Raw genomic sequence first — 16,503 nt, forward strand, 5'->3', positions numbered from 1 at the left:
TGGAACCATCTAATGCTTTGTGCCCTTGCTCACTTGAAGTAGCCATCTTCATTTTGTCTGCATGGTAAGGGTAGAAATTTAGTGGGTAAAACACTGCTAAAAATATTAACTTGTGGTTTGTTCATTTTAATGGCTTTTTCAGGCAGTTAAGTAGACATTTGGTTGGCCTCTGGACAGCTGAGAACAAAACTGCTATGAACTTGTTGAAACGTATTTTGGTGAGTAAAAATGGGATATGGAGTGGGGAAAGAATAAAATTTGAGAGCTCATAATATTACAGAACTTGGAATAGGCTATGTAGTAGGAACCTCCTTCCTCCCTTTTGAGGGAGAAGTTTAACATGGGAGCTGAGCAGTCGGCACCTGCTATTGAAGGATATTGATGGCAGTATGAAGCTTCTCAAAGACTTCTGAGAGAGAGTATTCCACTACTCACTCTCTCATGACCTTAAAATGCTGCCTGATGCAATCAAAAGCTAATGTCTGGCATTCTTTCTTTTTCTGTTGAAAGAACAGAAGTGCAGAAGATAGGGTAAAGAATACCTCTAATGCTTAGTGCCAATAAGAAATTAAGGTAGCCATTCTCTTTATCCTTTCATGTCTATCCAACTTCAGTTGCTTATAGCACTACTAAGTTTATACACTAGCTGATACTTCTGACTATTCACCCTTACAGCTTTCAGAGAAGTTCTGGCTTGAGTTGCTTCAGTGAAGCAAGGAATACTTAAAAGTGCGGGTGGGAGGGGGGTGCCAGTTTTTAGATTCAAAATAGCAGGTCTTGCATTTCTGGCAGTGCAGACTGTTCTGATGCTGGTCACTGTCTTCTTGAAGGCTTGGTCAAATTAGACTATCTTAACCATTGTGTTGCATGCAGCACTCAACCTGTATGAGAAGATATGGATGGATTCTAGAGTTTGTTCATTTTCTTCAATATTACTGTAGGATCAGCTCTCTTCTTCCTGTAGTCTTTAGCTTACTTATCTGCTCCTTTAAAAAACGAAATACAGGCAAGAGTTCCACTGCACTGAAGCTAATTCTGTGCATTTACTGAGATGGTTCTGTTGGGGGTAGTGGCATTCCATTAATAAAAACAAAGCTGCTGTATCTCTACATATTTTGTTCAAATTCACTTATTTCAAACAGTATTATTATTTTATGTATCTAATGTTGCTCGATGTGATGGTTTCTCTTCCATAAACCATGTGCATTTACACCAGTTCTAAATTTTAAGCCACCAGGTTTGCTGGCATACCTTGACAGTGCTGATCCTGTTCCTGAAAAAGATGCTGATAGGATGCATGTTAGAGATAACTTAAAAATTGCAACTGTAAGTAAATGTAGTTGTCTTGCCTCCTCTGTTTGCTAAATGCATCGTCTTAGAAACTCTTCTAATACTGCTGCTTGGGTATTGCGTTGGTCTGTATCAAACATTCTAATAGAAATGCAACTATAAATTACTAATGTTTTTTTTTCCCCCCCTGCAGGACCAGTATGGCAAATTTAATAAAGTGCCAGAATGGCAGAGATTAGCTGGAAAAGCTGCAAAAGAAGTTGAAAAATTTGCCAAAGAGAAGGTGGATCTAGTTTTGATGCACTGGAGGGATAGAATGGGCATAGCTCAAAAAGAGGTAAAAGTACTTGAAGCTATTTGCTTACAGCAGTTTGACTCTAAATGCAGAGAGGCACATTTATTAGTTACTGTCAAACTTCCTTCTGACTTCATGTGGTTGTAGAAGTGCGGGGACTTGTGAGACCACACAGTTCTGCGTACTGTTGATGAACTTTTTCGTCTATGTGCCTCTCTTCTAAGATTACTACACAGGAAAAATTCCTTAACTTTGCAAGAACGGCCTCAACTATATTTAGGAGAAACTGTATATTCTTTGTATCTGAAATATTCACTTTGTATGCTGATGGTGTTTAAGTTATGGAACCTACTTGAAAAAACTCGGTGCTGCCTTAGATTTTCTGCAATAGAATTTCTTAGTCATAGTCATAATCACTTGAGTGAGTTTGAAGCTGCAGTCGGTATCTCAGTGTTTAAATTACAGCATAGGAGTGTGTATAAAACCGAGGCTAAAATCAAAATGATAAGCATCTGTCTTGATCTGAGGCAACTAGGATATCTCAAGGATCACTAGAATTCTTACTCTGAGTGTCCTTTCATACATAATGTGACAACAAAAGTGACAAATTCTGAACCATGGGGTTTCCTTATTTTCCTTAGTCCCCTGACTAAGCTTAGTTTTTATGTACTCTGGAAATGAAAAGTTCTTTGTATATAAGGAAGGATGAAAAGAGCAGTGTATTGCAGTGTATTGAACATGCCTGTCTTTATTGCACTTTCTCTAGTGTAACTATACACTTGAATTTAGGAAGACTTTAACTTGGCAAAATGTAGTTTAAGTTTCAGGTAGACTGGTGTGGAAGTTTGACAGGTAACTTTTCTGGAATTGTGGTGAACTAGGCTCAAAATGAAGTATGAACAGGCAAACATAGTTGTGGTGGAGGAGTGAATTGTCCTAGGTAACCTGATTCCTGCATTGCACTGCAGAATGTTTTGTATCATGAGTGGCTGTAGCATCTTTAAACATCCTATCTAGATACTGGGTTTAAACAATTGCTTTTTCTATCTGTGGAGTTCTGAGCTGTTGAATTTGACATAAAGAATTCATGCAAGTGTAGTTCGGAAAGGGCTGTAGAAAGTTTGATATTACCACTCTGAAGTACTTCAATGGCTGTGGCTTGTTAAATATTCCTTTTCTTTTTCTTCCAACTTCCCAATCACAATCAGGACAGAAACAATATGGTGAGTCTGTATCTCTCTGCTACTTGTGTGGATTATGTTGCTCTGGCTCTTGCCTGCATGTGATCATCTAGAGTACTATGCTGATTTCATGCTTGGTCAAACTAGGGAACCTTTCAGTGGCTGAGTCAAGTGTTTGACTTTGTTTTTGTGCCTTGCTCTAATTTCCTTTCAAGAGTGCAGAGCAGCCCTGGTGTGGGTTTTCCCCTCCATCAGCTTCAGAGTGCCAGTCTTACTGCCTTGAGAGACAGGCCTAGCTCTGCTTGTGGTTTAGCTTGGTGCTAAAAGTACTGTTCTGTTGCCTGGTTGGTGTATGCATGCAATACAGAATATTGAAACATGCTGGCTTAAACTGTCAGTCTTGTTAGCATTCTCAAGAGTGCTAACGGTGATGGGAATTAAGCTTTTATCAATGAGGGATAACTTGCTTTTAAACAAATGGCTTGTTAAACAGCTGAAAGTTTCTCTGGCATAAATTTACTTAATTTGGTGTAAATAGCACTTGTGAAAGTCTGTTGCTACTTACTAGAAGAGGAGAACTTATTAATGAGGTCTAAGTTAAGGTGTGCCTTTTCCGAAGGAATGCTAAATTTATTTTAAAAGGGGGAAAAGGAGAGTACCTGTTGCTATCAATATCTTAAACTTGGTTCTTTTGCAGAACATCATTCAAAAGCCAGTAATACTAAGGAAACGAAGGCAAAGAATAAAAATAGAAGCAAACTGGGATCTCTTCTATTACAGGTAAAACTTTAATCACCTGTATCAGAGCCCATTGTATTTGTTTTATTTGGCTGGATATTTTGGTTAATATCTACTGAGTTGCCATGATTTGCTTCCAATTACTGTCTGCCTTGAAACAGTGTAGGTACTTTGTAACAGCAACTTCTGAGGAATGAAATGCTAAAATCTGGGGGGATTTAGCTCCCCTTTAGGAAAGGGGGGGGACTTGAAAAGCTTATCAACTGTGATCATGTAAGCTGCACATGCAGCTTCAGCATGATGCTGAAGACTAAGCAAAGTATCCCTGAAAGTTATAGTAGTGGGTTGGTGCATTGACCTGTAAGCTACTTGGTACCTTTTCACTTTGGAATTGGAATAAAAGTATGTAAGGCAGACCAACAGAAAACATGTGGATGTTAGATTTCAAGTAGTGTCGTAAGTCTTAAGCGTGACTTGCTTACCTGTGAGTCTTACAAACATCAGAATTTTCAGGGGAGGGGCCCCCTTCTGAAAAGGGGAGTATCACCTCAGTCTAGCTGGAATGTTATGCTAAGTGGATTAGTAAAGATAGACCATTCATCAAACTTACAAAAGCTAGATCGGGGAAATTCAGTGAACTTGGCTTGATTCAGTGCTTAATATGTCTAAAGGACAGGTAGTATAGTCCTGTTTAAGTACTATCCTCAGTTTCTGGACATGAATGCTGCTTTGTAGTTGCCACTAAAACATCAACTCTCTTGTAATGCTTGAGAGACATCAACTTCTATTTTTCCTGCATGAGCTACTCTTACAGCATGTTTGATATGTATCTATCTGCTGCCTTGGAGTACTGTTCACTTTTAGCTTTTACTGGCAGATACGGTGCATAACTAGCAAGACTTCTCCAGTGCATGAACTATCTGCAACTAATTGAGCCAAAAAAAGTGACAACAGGCATGCTTTAACTTATGCTGACCTATATGACTCTGACTATACAAGCGAATAGCCGTATTTAACAAACTAGGTGCAACTACTCGTACCTTCTACATAAGGTCTGCTAGTGCTCATCCTCTCTAGTTTGCCTGCTGAGCATTGCTTGTGGCCTTTCAGATAATGTTTGAAGGGCTTAAACTATAACTTCTCTCCTAGGTTTCTTCAGGATCATGCTAGATCAAACTTGATTTGGAACTTCAAAACACGGGAAGAACTGAGAGATACTCTTGAGTCTGAGATGAGAGCATTTAATATTGACAGAGAACTTGGTAGTGCTAGTGTCATCTCATGGAACCATCAGGAGTTTGAGGTAAATGACTATGTATGAAAGCCTGCATATGTAAAATACAGCTACTTTAAATGTCCTCTTTCTGTGGTTTGTGGGGTTTTGTTTGTTTGTTTAAACTACCTGAGTGAGTCTTGTGTTGACAGTCTGACTGCAAGGTAGAATTGTTTTGGGGGTTATAGAGTAAGGGGCTAATATGTTGACCTTGAGGCTATGGACACACATCACTGGTCAGTGTCACTCTGTAAGGCTGGAACCTCTTCAGCCTGACATGGCCTTGTAGAGACAAATCAAGGGTTCTGATTAGTGCTTCAACACTTTCATAAGAAAGAGCTTAACTGATATTACATTGATGTCTGGAGAAGTCACACTTGATTGATGGAGCATGCTAAAGAACTTGCTTTTAGGTTGCTTGGTAAGTCACTTCTTCCTGATGGCAAGCTCCCTGAGCTTTACTTCTGTCTCAATTATTCTGAGGCCATTAAATACTGGGTTGCCAAGTTGTAAATAGCTTATGGAGCTAAAAGCATGCTGCTCTGTAGCACTGAAGTTACTGTTTTCGTTCTAGTAACAGTAGTGCTGAAGTCGAAGTGCTATTACAGGCGTCTGCAAAGCAATTGGTATCACTCTAATTGGTGGTGGTGGGGGGGGGGTTTGAAAACAACTTGCAAGATGTTTTCCAGTAATGTGCTAGTAAATGCTTCCTGTGACTTGCTCTTATCTCCAATGCTGTTACATTTTTCACATAGCTATTTGTGCATTTAACCTGTAATGCTGAAGCAAAACAAGATACTTCAGCAGTAAAATATTCTTGGACACTCTCAGTGCCAACCTTGTCACAGTACAGCTTTCTGGTTAAAATTGGAGTGGAGGAGTACTAGGTTGTTTTGTTTTGTTTTGTTTTTAAAAAAAAAAAAAAAAAAAGCCCTGCTGCTCTTGAGGAACTTGCAGATGTCACATTCTTTCAGATTTGCCAAAATAGTTGTCAATGTAATGCTTCTAAGAGGAAGAACTATTGTATATTTTCCCTCTACCTGCTGTCACACAGCTACAGACTACTTACCATCGTGCAATACCTGGCTAAATTTAAATCAGTACTTTTGTACTGACATCTAGGTAATCAAGATTTCTTCAGGTATCGATCGGACACAAGACTTCTAGGCACCCTAGCCTGTCATCTTTTCCCCAAATGTACTATTTAGTTGGAAGAAGTAATATCGTATCCTGGGCTTTACCCGTGTCCTTTAAAAGTCATGCTTTTTGCAGTGCTACTGTGGGGTGTTGGTGTGCATAAAACACGTGATCTGTGCTTTGCAGGTGCTGATTGGAGCAATATCAAAAGCGCAGACCTGAAACTTTTGATACAGGCATCTCATCTGCGTTTTGCACTTGCATGTGGCTCGTCCCACTGTAACATATCACTAGTGTTCCTGCAGTTACAATTCAGAAGGTTTTGGAACTGGCTTGAGGCAGGCTTTTGTAACATGGGGTTTGAATAGCTGCTGTCTGAGGCTTGCTCAGTTAAAATGAAGCCTTTATCAGGTTATGTCTTAAGTGCTTGAACTAACTACATAGCAGTGACTGAAGGCTTCTCTGCAAACTGTGGAACCTGATAACTTGCCAAGGTGAATGCCTGCTCAGGAGAGCTCTGGAAGGGTACCAGTTTTGAGACCTCTTTATGTGCTGTGGTCAAATCTGTAGGTTGCTTAACATGGCCTCATGATAACCAGTGGCTTGCAGACCACAGATCGGAACAGCTACTGTAGAGAGTGGCTTTTGTGGTATCTTAGAGGCACCTCTTGAAGTGCTGCGCCAAATGCTTAAAACCATTAAACCTAACCATATCCTTTTAAACATTTAATGTAGTTACTGTGAATTTAATGATAGTTCTCACTGTGCAATTTTACTTTAGGTTCCTGCTGTACATACTGATGCCTCTAGGCTTTAATTACCTAGCATACTAGCTATTACTACCAGTAATTATGTGATGCTTATGTTTCTTACTTGTGTAGCATTACAATACCTCGCAATGGGAAAACTACTTATTAAAGCTTGAGTCACTGGATATATCACGTATTATCCAAATTTAGTTACTTAAAAAAAAAAAAAAATCTGAGAGTAGAAAAAAGTTCCTCTAGAGGCTAGAAGCTAGGATTTTGCTAAGACTGGAAACTTCTTTGTTTCTGGGGAGCAGTAAAAGCTTACAGCCTAATGCCTTAGATTTGTGTACTTCAACAGCAAATTTGCAAAGGATTTCAATCTTCCTCCTATTATAGGAGGAGCTTATTAATCTTGGTGAGGGTATGGATACAAGTAAATACAGTATTACACAAGCAAGAAGCGAAGGAAAACAATGCTTATCTTTAACTTATTTTCATGTTATAGGTAAAATATGAGTGCCTTTCTGAAGAAATAAAAATAGGAGATTATTATCTGAGGTTGCTACTTGAAGAAGATGAAACTGAAGAGAGTGGAGCAATCAAAAAATCGTGAGCAATTATTAAAGTCTTCTCTTATTCTGAAGCTCTTTGTTTCCTCCACTAAAATTTCACCTCTTTCTTAGGTATGAATTCTTCAATGAACTCTACCATCGCTTCTTGCTTACCCCAAAAGTGAATATGAAGTGCTTATGTCTGCAAGCACTAGCCATTGTTTATGGAAGGTGTCATGAAGAAATAGGCCCATTTTCTGATATCAAGTACATTGTTGGGATGTTAGAAAGGGTAAGAATTATTTTAAATGACTTGATGTAGTACTACATGGCTAGTTCAGACCATGTTCAGGCCCTTCAGGTTGCTCTGAAACCTGTGTTTTGATTTTTACAGCATAATGCTTTAGACTTGTGCACTTCAACAGCAAATTTACATAGGATTTCAATCTTCCTCCTATTGTAGGAGGAGCTTATAATCTTGGTGAGGGTATGGCTACAAATAAATATTTGAGAATGTGAGGCTGAATATTTTTTCATGATATCACTAAGTGTTCCTAATATCTCCCTGTGACTCAGTTGAAGCTTTGTCAACAAACTGCTGATCATAAAGATATTCCAAACTAGTCTCTTCATATATGCAGTTTTTGGCCTTGCCTGACTTTATAGCCTGTATAGAAGTGGAGTGTAAAGGAACTTGGTGGGACACTTACTTTCTACTTTTGAAAAATGCGGAAGAATAAAACTCTTGAAGAGCCTTGTTCCAGGTCATCTTATTTGGAGATGCAGACTTCAAGAGCAGTAGCCACAATGCCACACTAATGAAATGGTAGCTTAGATGGACATGCACATAATAGATTGGATTTTAGTGGTAGCTGCTTTAGCCATTAATAGTGTCTTTGTAAATCATGCCTGACAACTGATATAGCTTGTAAAAAAAAAATGCATTTCCATGTAGTCTGAAGACAGAGTTCTCTGCTAACGCTAGTATGAGGTTTTAGTTTTGTTTGTTGTAATTTAAACTCAACCAATACAGTCTCTTGTTACTCTAGCTTGAGTCTTGGAATAGTCTCACTAGGGAGTAACATCAAAGACCTATTCTGTCTGCTGGCTGAAAGCAGTTTCTCTTCCCTTGTTTAACTGGCTCCCTGACAAATCCAAGCACTCTCCCTCCAAATAGAAGATTACTTAGCAAAAAAGTGGGTTTAAGTGTCAGATGCAGAGGAACAAAGGGAATAGTGGACAGGAACAAGACTTTTCCACTTCCGTGACAACAAGCTGTTAAGTTTATTAGCTGTGCATGACACTGCTCTTAACAGCTGACAGTTTATTCCAGGCATGAAAATAAAGTAAATGGGTCTTTGCAGGTGCAAGTGTATTGACTCTTGAAGGTAACTTCTGATAATATATGCTATCAAATGTTGTTCTCTTCTGTTGCAATAGTGCACTGATAGGCTTGAGCGGGACAGACTGATACTGTTTCTCAACAAGCTGATCCTTAATAAGGTAAGAGACATGTATTTAATTCCTGAATCTTTTGATTGTATAATTTCTTCTTACTGAACTAATCTTCCAGGGTTAACTTCAGCAAAAATTTAAGTCTTGTTGCATAGTGGAGGCAGGTCTTTAGAATGTAAACATTTGCTGCAGTGTTCTGGGGTATGGTAGCTACTACCTGCTGGTTGGAAAGCTGAAGAAGTGTGTAGACTTTGATAGGTGTGCCATATTAGGTGCGTCAGAGAATTCTCTGACTCTTCTCATGGTTACTTCTGACCTGGATGAAACTGTTCACTGACCTGTTCAAAACTGTACTTGTAAAAACTTGTCTGGAAAATACTCATGTTAACTCAATGCATTCATTCACAGAAAAATGTGAAAGACCTCATGGATTCAAATGGCATTAGAATCCTTGTGGATCTGCTCACTCTGGCACATCTTCACACAAGCAGGGCTACAGTCCCACTGCAAGTATGTGGTCTTTAACTACTCTGTGCTCCCCACTCCCACCCCCAACCCAGAAATTTAAAGGATATAGTTTTTTTTTAGTATTGTCTTTTTAGCAATGTGATAGTTAGAATGAAACTAATTATAAACATCAACTTCTAGAGCAATGTGATTGAGGCAGCACCTGATATGAAGAGAGAGAGTGAAAAAGAATGGTACTTTGGCAATGCTGACAAAGAAAGGAGTGGTCCTTACAGCTTTCAAGAGGTACCTCTCTGCTGCTTTCAAGCTTGATAAATACTTCCATTTTGATGACAGGGTGTGTTCTGAAGTTGTAAATGATAGAAAACTAAATAATGCAAAACAATACTCAAAGTAACTGTTCAAGGATTAAAGCTAGAGAACAGTCCTAATCTTATGTGGATAAAGATTTGATTTGTTGTGCCAAAAATACAGTTCTCTAAGGCATAGAGAAGGCGGGACCAAAGACCTGATTTTGAAACAAGCGCTTACAACAGTTGTTACGACAGTTACTATGCAATGTCAGAGCTTAGTTTCTGATACAGATTTTAACTTGTCTCTGAGTTTTCAGTAGTCTAAACTCTTCTCATGATACCTCAGTTGTGATGCACCATTTTATTGATTTGGCTTCTCTAAATTAGAAGTGATAGGTCATTCTCCTGTTATATGCAGGTGTTTTGAGGGAGGAAATGTAGAAAAAGGGATGGAGATACAGTTTGGGAAAAATCATACAAACCTTTTCTAGAGAGTCTGAAGAGACAGGAAAAGCTTTGACTATTACTAATAAAATAGCAGACATGCTAACATCTCAGCAGCTCTTCCTACCAGCAATTGAAAGAGTAAATGCAGTGAATACTGCCTTTTTGGTAAGGCTGCCTACCCTTCCATGCCCTTGTTCCATGAGGAAAACAGTTGCAAGTGATGCTTAGAAATAAACAGGTCCACTCCATGTTTATTGACTGTTGTGAATGTGTTGATTTCATGCAATCATTGTAAAAATCTGTCTTACAGCTGTAAGAAGCTTATGATTCTGGGTGTTTAGGAGCAGAGATGGTTGAATGCTTGAATTGACTAATACGTCTCTAACCTTGCAATAGATGCAGGAACTTTGGGACAGTGGAAAGCTGACTTCAAAAACACGTTGCTGGGCTCAGGGTATGGATGGCTGGCGACCATTGCAGGTCATCCCTCAGCTGAAGTGGTGCTTGCTAGCCAGTGGCCAGGCTGTGTTGAATGAGACAGACCTTGCCACACTTATACTCAACATGCTGATAACAATGTGTGGATACTTTCCCAGCAGGTAAGCACTAATTTTTCAGTGGAAGTGGTTAACTTTCTCTGGTGCATATATATATTCTTAGAATCAGAGTAATACATAAATCTTCTGTATTTAAAGAACCTCTTCCACAGTAGTACCAAGTCTTAAATTCTGTAGGCAAATACAAAGTTTCTAAATGAGACAAAGTATTAATATTGTGATAGTAATTGCAGAAGAACGCATGAGCAATGCTCATAATGCGCAAGGCAGTCCCTTTTTTTAAGATGGAAATAAAGCTGCTTTAATATATGATATTAAACCATGCTTAGCAAGTCTGTCCAGTTAAACACAATGAAGAAGTGAATAGTGACACTGAATATGATCTTGAGGGCCTGGTACTTACAGCTTACTAAAGCTGCCCTTTCTTGAAGGAAAGGACATGTCTATGCTTACTGTTGTACCACTTTTTTTTTAGGGATCAAGACAATGCTATTATAAGACCTCTGCCTAGAGTGAAAAGGCTGCTATCAGATAGTACTTGTCTTCCTCATATCATTCAAGTAAGTGATTTTTTTCAAAAATGCATTAAAATCAGTATGAATGAGACAAACCTTGCCACACTTGCACTCAACATGCTGATAACAATGTGTGGATACTTTCCCAGCAAATAAACACTAATTTTTCAGTGGAAGTGGTTAACTTTCTCTGGCATGGAGCAGACTTGGAGTGGGTTATTTTCAGACTGAAATTCTTTAACTGAAGTATTCTTATAAGTTGGCAGTTTGTCCCAATACTGAATTGATTGAAACTTGTTTTTGACTAGGTAACTCACACAGCTCAAACAGCTAATACAAATGCTCATTTTCTTTGATTTCAGCTGCTGTTGACTTTTGATCCTATCCTTGTGGAGAAAGTTGCTATATTGTTGTTTCATGTCATGCAAGATAACCCCCAGTTACCTCGTTTCTATCTGAGTGGAGTATTCTTCTTTATCATGATGTATACAGGTTCCAATGTGCTTCCTATTGCAAGGTGAGAATGAGAATACTTAAGTACCTTTTGACTGGTTGTGCTAAAAGGGCTGTTACTCTAAATGTGGTTCTCTGGGACCAGCAAGTGAATGTGAGTGGTTGGCTTGGCTGTGTGGATGTGATTCTTCGAGAGGTTGTTTGCCTAGGAGGGAAAGAGGGCATGTCTGATCATATACAATAAGCCATGCCTAGCTGTACTCAACTGCAAGACCAAAGTGCACTAGAGACACTAAAGTAGTAATGTAGACTACTAATCAGCTATCGAGATTGGAAAATCCCATACTCCATTTTAGAACTGAGACCTTGAACAGCTAAATCAGCCCATTTTGCCAGATGCAAATATGTACCTTGCATGCAAATGGCTATTGTACATTGTTCCAGTACTCTGCCCCTAAATTCAATAGCTCATAAAAAGCCATTTTACAGTCCAGACCACCTCTACATCAAAATGGATTGGGAAATGAGTGCATGTTAAAGTGATGACTCCAGTGTAACAAGAGTCCTCGAGTCAAGTCTAAGGTCATCTTGTTTCCTTTTTGGAAGGATGATCTGAGGATGTAGGGAAGGGTTTGTAGGGAGATGCCGTCTCTCTCCATATTAGCTTCATTTTTCAGGGTGGGGAAAACAAGCTTTCAAGAACAGGACTTTCAAGCCAAGATGATAAACATAAGCATTTCCACATTATAAATATTATTCTTGAGAACCTCACCAAGCCAAGGCAATTTGACAGACACTGTTCAGAGATGCACTCAGTGGTTGCTGTTCTCATCTCAAAGTAAATGTATGACTGTTGAACCAGAGTATGCTTACCTTGCAAATGTAGCTTAGGTATCAATTAAACAGTAACTGCTGTTTCTCTTCTAGGTTTCTGAAATATACACATACAAAACAGGCTTTCAAGTCTGAAGAAGTAAGTAGACTACAAAGAAATAACTGCCTCTGTTTCCAAATAGTCTGGCAAACCACCTGTAGCTGTTTTGATGGCATTTAGTGTTTGTTTCTTTTCCTAAGTTCTCAGACCTAAAATTTAAAACTTGTAAGGGGAGGGGGGAGGTGCTTTTAGATCTTAAATTGCTTAGGAAGACTGAATTCAGACTAACCTTCTGAGATGACAATGTGATCCTTTCCTTAGACAAAAGGTCAAGATATAGTTCAAAGAAGTGTACTCGGACATATTCTTCCTGAAGCAATGGTGTGTTATTTAGAAAACTATGAGCCAGAAAAATTTTCTGAGATATTCCTTGGAGAATTTGACACTCCAGAAGCAATTTGGAGCAATGAAATGAGGTAACTGTTTCTGTGAGGGACAAATCTTTGTCACTTCTGTGGAATGTCTAAAATAACTGAATTCTGTGCCTCCACTGGTGTCCAGCCCTCTGCCCCTATGAAAAATAACTGGGGTAAAATTAGCAGAGGGAAGAGGACTACTTCCCTGCACACCTGACAGCATGCTTTACATCTGCCTATGTCATACTTGATTGTTTCCTTCAGGAATGGAAACTACTTAAGTAGACTGCTTGGTACTTAGTATGCTCATTTACTGCTTGCATCTCTAGTAAACGTTCTCCTAATACAACAGTGTGTTTTTAGGGCATCTCAAAAAGCAATGCAGTGGGGGGCTGGGAGGGATGTGATTTAAACTTTTTTAAAAATAAACTTTATTGAATATAAACACTACAATGTTATTTCAGTTTCTGTTGAAATAACTTTATGACAGAGTAAGACCATAATCCCTCCTGAAGCTTGGTCGACTGCTCAGTAAAACCTCTTTTTCAGGAAACCATTAAACAAACTTACACAGTTACCATGTATTTTGAGGACTGTGCAAGTGTCAAACCAAACTCTCTAACTTTCAGGCGTCTTATGATAGAGAAGATTGCTGCTCATCTTGCTGACTTCACCCCTCGTCTTCAAAGCAATACAAGAGCACTCTATCAATACTGTCCTATTCCAGTTATCAACTATCCACAACTGGAAAACGAACTGTTCTGTAATATTTATTACCTCAAGCATCTTTGTGATACACTCCGATTTCCAGACTGGCCGATTAAAGATCCCGTAAGAAAGAATTTTAGGATTAATTTAGTTCTTGCTCTTTCAGACTCCTAAAAGTATTATTTGTAGCAAATACTAAAGATATCAAATCTTAGGTTTGTTGCAAGTTGCTGATTCTTTGCTTATGAATGGAAAGTCGGGACTGATGAGTCAAAGATATCAAATGTTTAAGCAGAATATTCTTCATGCCATATAGCAGCCAGTTATGTTAAGTATATATTCCTTGCGGTGGGTAATAAGTGAGAAAGGTGAAATATCTAACATACTCTAAGTAGTGTTTAAATTAACCTTAAGTGGAGGAAAAAAAATCATCATTTTTGGATTCTTTCTTGCCCATGCTGGACATGAAACTGAGCTAACTTTATACCAGTACATAACTGAACAGATGAGATCTTTGTGATACAATTCTATGGTCTAGATCTGTCTAGTCAGCTTCACTTATTCATGCAGTTTTGATGCAGTTCTTATACTATGGAGATATGAGTCAGTGGTTCCGGCTCTTCTAATGCAATTCTTCAATAGATATTCTCATCTTAAGGTGCTCTTAATGATGAATAACATATATAGCACTGCAGTGAAGCAAAGACTTAACCCATAGTTGACTGAGGGGGAGCTGTAATTACTGAAGGTAAAAGGGTTAGATAAAACATCTTTGATCTCAGTGTGATGGGTGGTAAGAAATCCTTAAAGCAGCACTTTCCTGTTGCAGCCTTGTATAACAAAAGGGAACACTTCAGTCTGCGTAAGTGAAATACTAATAATTTTTAATTATTCAGGTTAAACTGTTGAAAGATACACTAGAAGCTTGGAAGAAGGAGGTAGAAAAGAAGCCACCTACCATGTCAATAGACGATGCTTATGAAGTCCTTAACCTTCCCAAAGGACAAGGACAGTAAGTTCCCCCCCCCCCCCCCCCCAGTAATTAAAGCAGTGTATGATTGTTATGTTTATATAATCTGGTAGACCAGGCAAACTTCAGCTTCTTATCTCAGTACTTGCAACCAGTTGTTGGTACCAGCTCAGTTATGTCTGGCACCTGCTTCTCTCACAATGGAAGATTGCTTTATCTAGTAAGAAACAAAGTCTGAAAATCTCTCCACCTCTCTCTTGAGAGAGAGTAATTGCATCCAGATTAATTAAAACTGGAAAAACTCTGAGCTCTCCCACACAGCATTCACTAGGCTGCTCTACTGAACAGAAACATTAGATGCAGCCCTAATGAGCAGAGAATAAAGCAGAGCTCAAATGTGTTCAAAGCAGAACACCTCCTCCTCCTCTCCTCCCCCTGCCAAACTGTCTTTTTCTTGGTAGGAACATCCTAAGGATGTTCACTTTTCCCTCCTGTCTTGCCTTGGCTTCTGTCTTCGGGCCTCTAGAAGTGAACCAACAACAATCAGTATTTCGAAAACAGTTTACTTATCGTAAATACATTAATAAGTTGCATTTATTACAAATCAAACTCAAATGTCTGGACTACTAATTTTTACCACTTACAGCTCACTTAAGCTCTTCTTTTAAAGGTCCAGTGACTTTGAACTCCTTCTGGTTGTTGAATCTCTGAGCAAAAGAAGGACAAAAACTTCTCTTTCTGTTCTTGGGCCATATGATTGCCTCGTTCAATGTCACTTGATGGAACAGAAATTTAAAATTGATCAAATAAACTTTGTAGTCTTCATTTAACTGCAATTATTACTGTTGATGGTGTTTTCAAAATCCAGGCTTGTTTTTTTTGATGTTACTCAGTGTAACAGGACTTGTGTTCTTGCAGGCATGATGAAAGCAAGATCAGGAAGGCTTATTTCCGGTTGGCACAAAAATACCACCCGGACAAGAATCCAGAAGGCCGGGTATGTACAACACAAATTTGTGATGTTGGGATGGGGTGGAAATCAGCTGTTGGCGTTAAGAATTGAGATCCCTGCTTTGAAAGGCTTTGTTTTTGTTTTTTCCTCCCTTGTAAAAGTTACAGCCTAGATGAATCTTGGAGTACAGAGTAATAATACAGAAAAATTTGTCACTCAAGGATTTTGAGCATTTCTACAGTAAACCCTGAAATGTGGTCAGATCTAATCACATCAGAAAGTGTCTGGTCTAAACAGTTACCCAGTACCTAAATAAAATAACAGTTCCCCCTCAAAGACAGACTGCATCCTCTGCCCATTCTTATGATTGAAGCTTTACTCTGTCATCAAGGAGTCAATTTACAGTTTTAGCCTTTTATTTTCTGTGGCAGAGTGCGGGAAATAAAAGAAAACTGATCTTTGAACCAGGGTTTTTAAGGTTATTTGGAATATTCTAAAGTATAATAAAGCAACAAAACTAGTACTGTGGCTAGTAGCCTGCAATGCTTTGATTCTGCTTGTGGTTAAATTGATGCTGCAGAGTTGTCGTAATTCGAGGGCTGTTACCAGCGTTTAAGGCTGTTCCTTGTTATCTGCAGGATATGTTTGAGAAAGTGAATAAAGCATATGAGTTTCTATGCACAAAGTCTGCCAAAGTGGTAGATGGGCCAGATCCAGAAAACATCATCTTGATCTTGAAAACTCAGAGCATCCTCTTCAACAGGCATAAGGAAGGTAGGCATGCTATCTCTGTTTTATGGTCAATTCCTTAGTGTCTTGTTGATCTGGCTTCCAGCTTGCCATAGCATTATGTAATTATAATAGAAGGCTTCAAAACAGGTTCTTCCTTGAAATATGATCATCTGCCATAAAACAATGTAAAAAAGTGTCAATGGCTTTCTGAAGTTCTGTTATTAATCATTTTGACTCTTGCTGCATATATAACTTATTCTGTGTAGAAAATCTTCCCTAGTGCTCAGTCACCTAGATGACCGATTCTTACTTTATCGGAGATTCTATTCGTAATAGCCATGTTAGTGTAATCTTGCAGCACACCCACCTGGGGACTCTAACACTAGTCAGAATTTCTGCAACACTGCCTTTTTTCACAGCCCAACTGAGGAGGAGGGATGGCTAGAATA

The 16,503-nt window shown here is 38.8% G+C and overlaps 1 protein-coding gene across 3 annotated transcripts in view; it reads left to right on the forward strand.

Annotated features, from left to right (window-relative positions):
- Positions 1 to 16,503, forward strand: part of DNAJC13 (DnaJ heat shock protein family (Hsp40) member C13) — a 55,662-nt gene that overhangs the window by 21,940 nt on the left and 17,219 nt on the right. For 2 of the 3 annotated variants that reach the window (XM_026094043.2, XM_026094044.2), the window contains 20 exons: positions 143 to 218; positions 1,231 to 1,326; positions 1,484 to 1,627; positions 2,794 to 2,808; positions 3,464 to 3,546; positions 4,654 to 4,807; positions 7,169 to 7,272; positions 7,347 to 7,506; positions 8,655 to 8,717; positions 9,078 to 9,179; positions 9,318 to 9,422; positions 10,274 to 10,476; positions 10,910 to 10,994; positions 11,312 to 11,466; positions 12,330 to 12,375; positions 12,598 to 12,752; positions 13,322 to 13,523; positions 14,297 to 14,412; positions 15,289 to 15,367; positions 15,961 to 16,096. In XM_026094043.2, the coding sequence (XP_025949828.2) occupies positions 143 to 218; positions 1,231 to 1,326; positions 1,484 to 1,627; positions 2,794 to 2,808; positions 3,464 to 3,546; positions 4,654 to 4,807; positions 7,169 to 7,272; positions 7,347 to 7,506; positions 8,655 to 8,717; positions 9,078 to 9,179; positions 9,318 to 9,422; positions 10,274 to 10,476; positions 10,910 to 10,994; positions 11,312 to 11,466; positions 12,330 to 12,375; positions 12,598 to 12,752; positions 13,322 to 13,523; positions 14,297 to 14,412; positions 15,289 to 15,367; positions 15,961 to 16,096 (2,279 nt within the window). The remainder of the gene's footprint in view (positions 1 to 142; positions 219 to 1,230; positions 1,327 to 1,483; positions 1,628 to 2,793; positions 2,809 to 3,463; positions 3,547 to 4,653; positions 4,808 to 7,168; positions 7,273 to 7,346; positions 7,507 to 8,654; positions 8,718 to 9,077; positions 9,180 to 9,317; positions 9,423 to 10,273; positions 10,477 to 10,909; positions 10,995 to 11,311; positions 11,467 to 12,329; positions 12,376 to 12,597; positions 12,753 to 13,321; positions 13,524 to 14,296; positions 14,413 to 15,288; positions 15,368 to 15,960; positions 16,097 to 16,503) is intronic. The other variant, XM_064506407.1, reaches the window with a different exon arrangement.

Source organism: Dromaius novaehollandiae, chromosome 2 (genome assembly GCF_036370855.1).
Source record: "Dromaius novaehollandiae isolate bDroNov1 chromosome 2, bDroNov1.hap1, whole genome shotgun sequence".
Taxonomy (NCBI): domain Eukaryota; kingdom Metazoa; phylum Chordata; class Aves; order Casuariiformes; family Dromaiidae; genus Dromaius; species Dromaius novaehollandiae.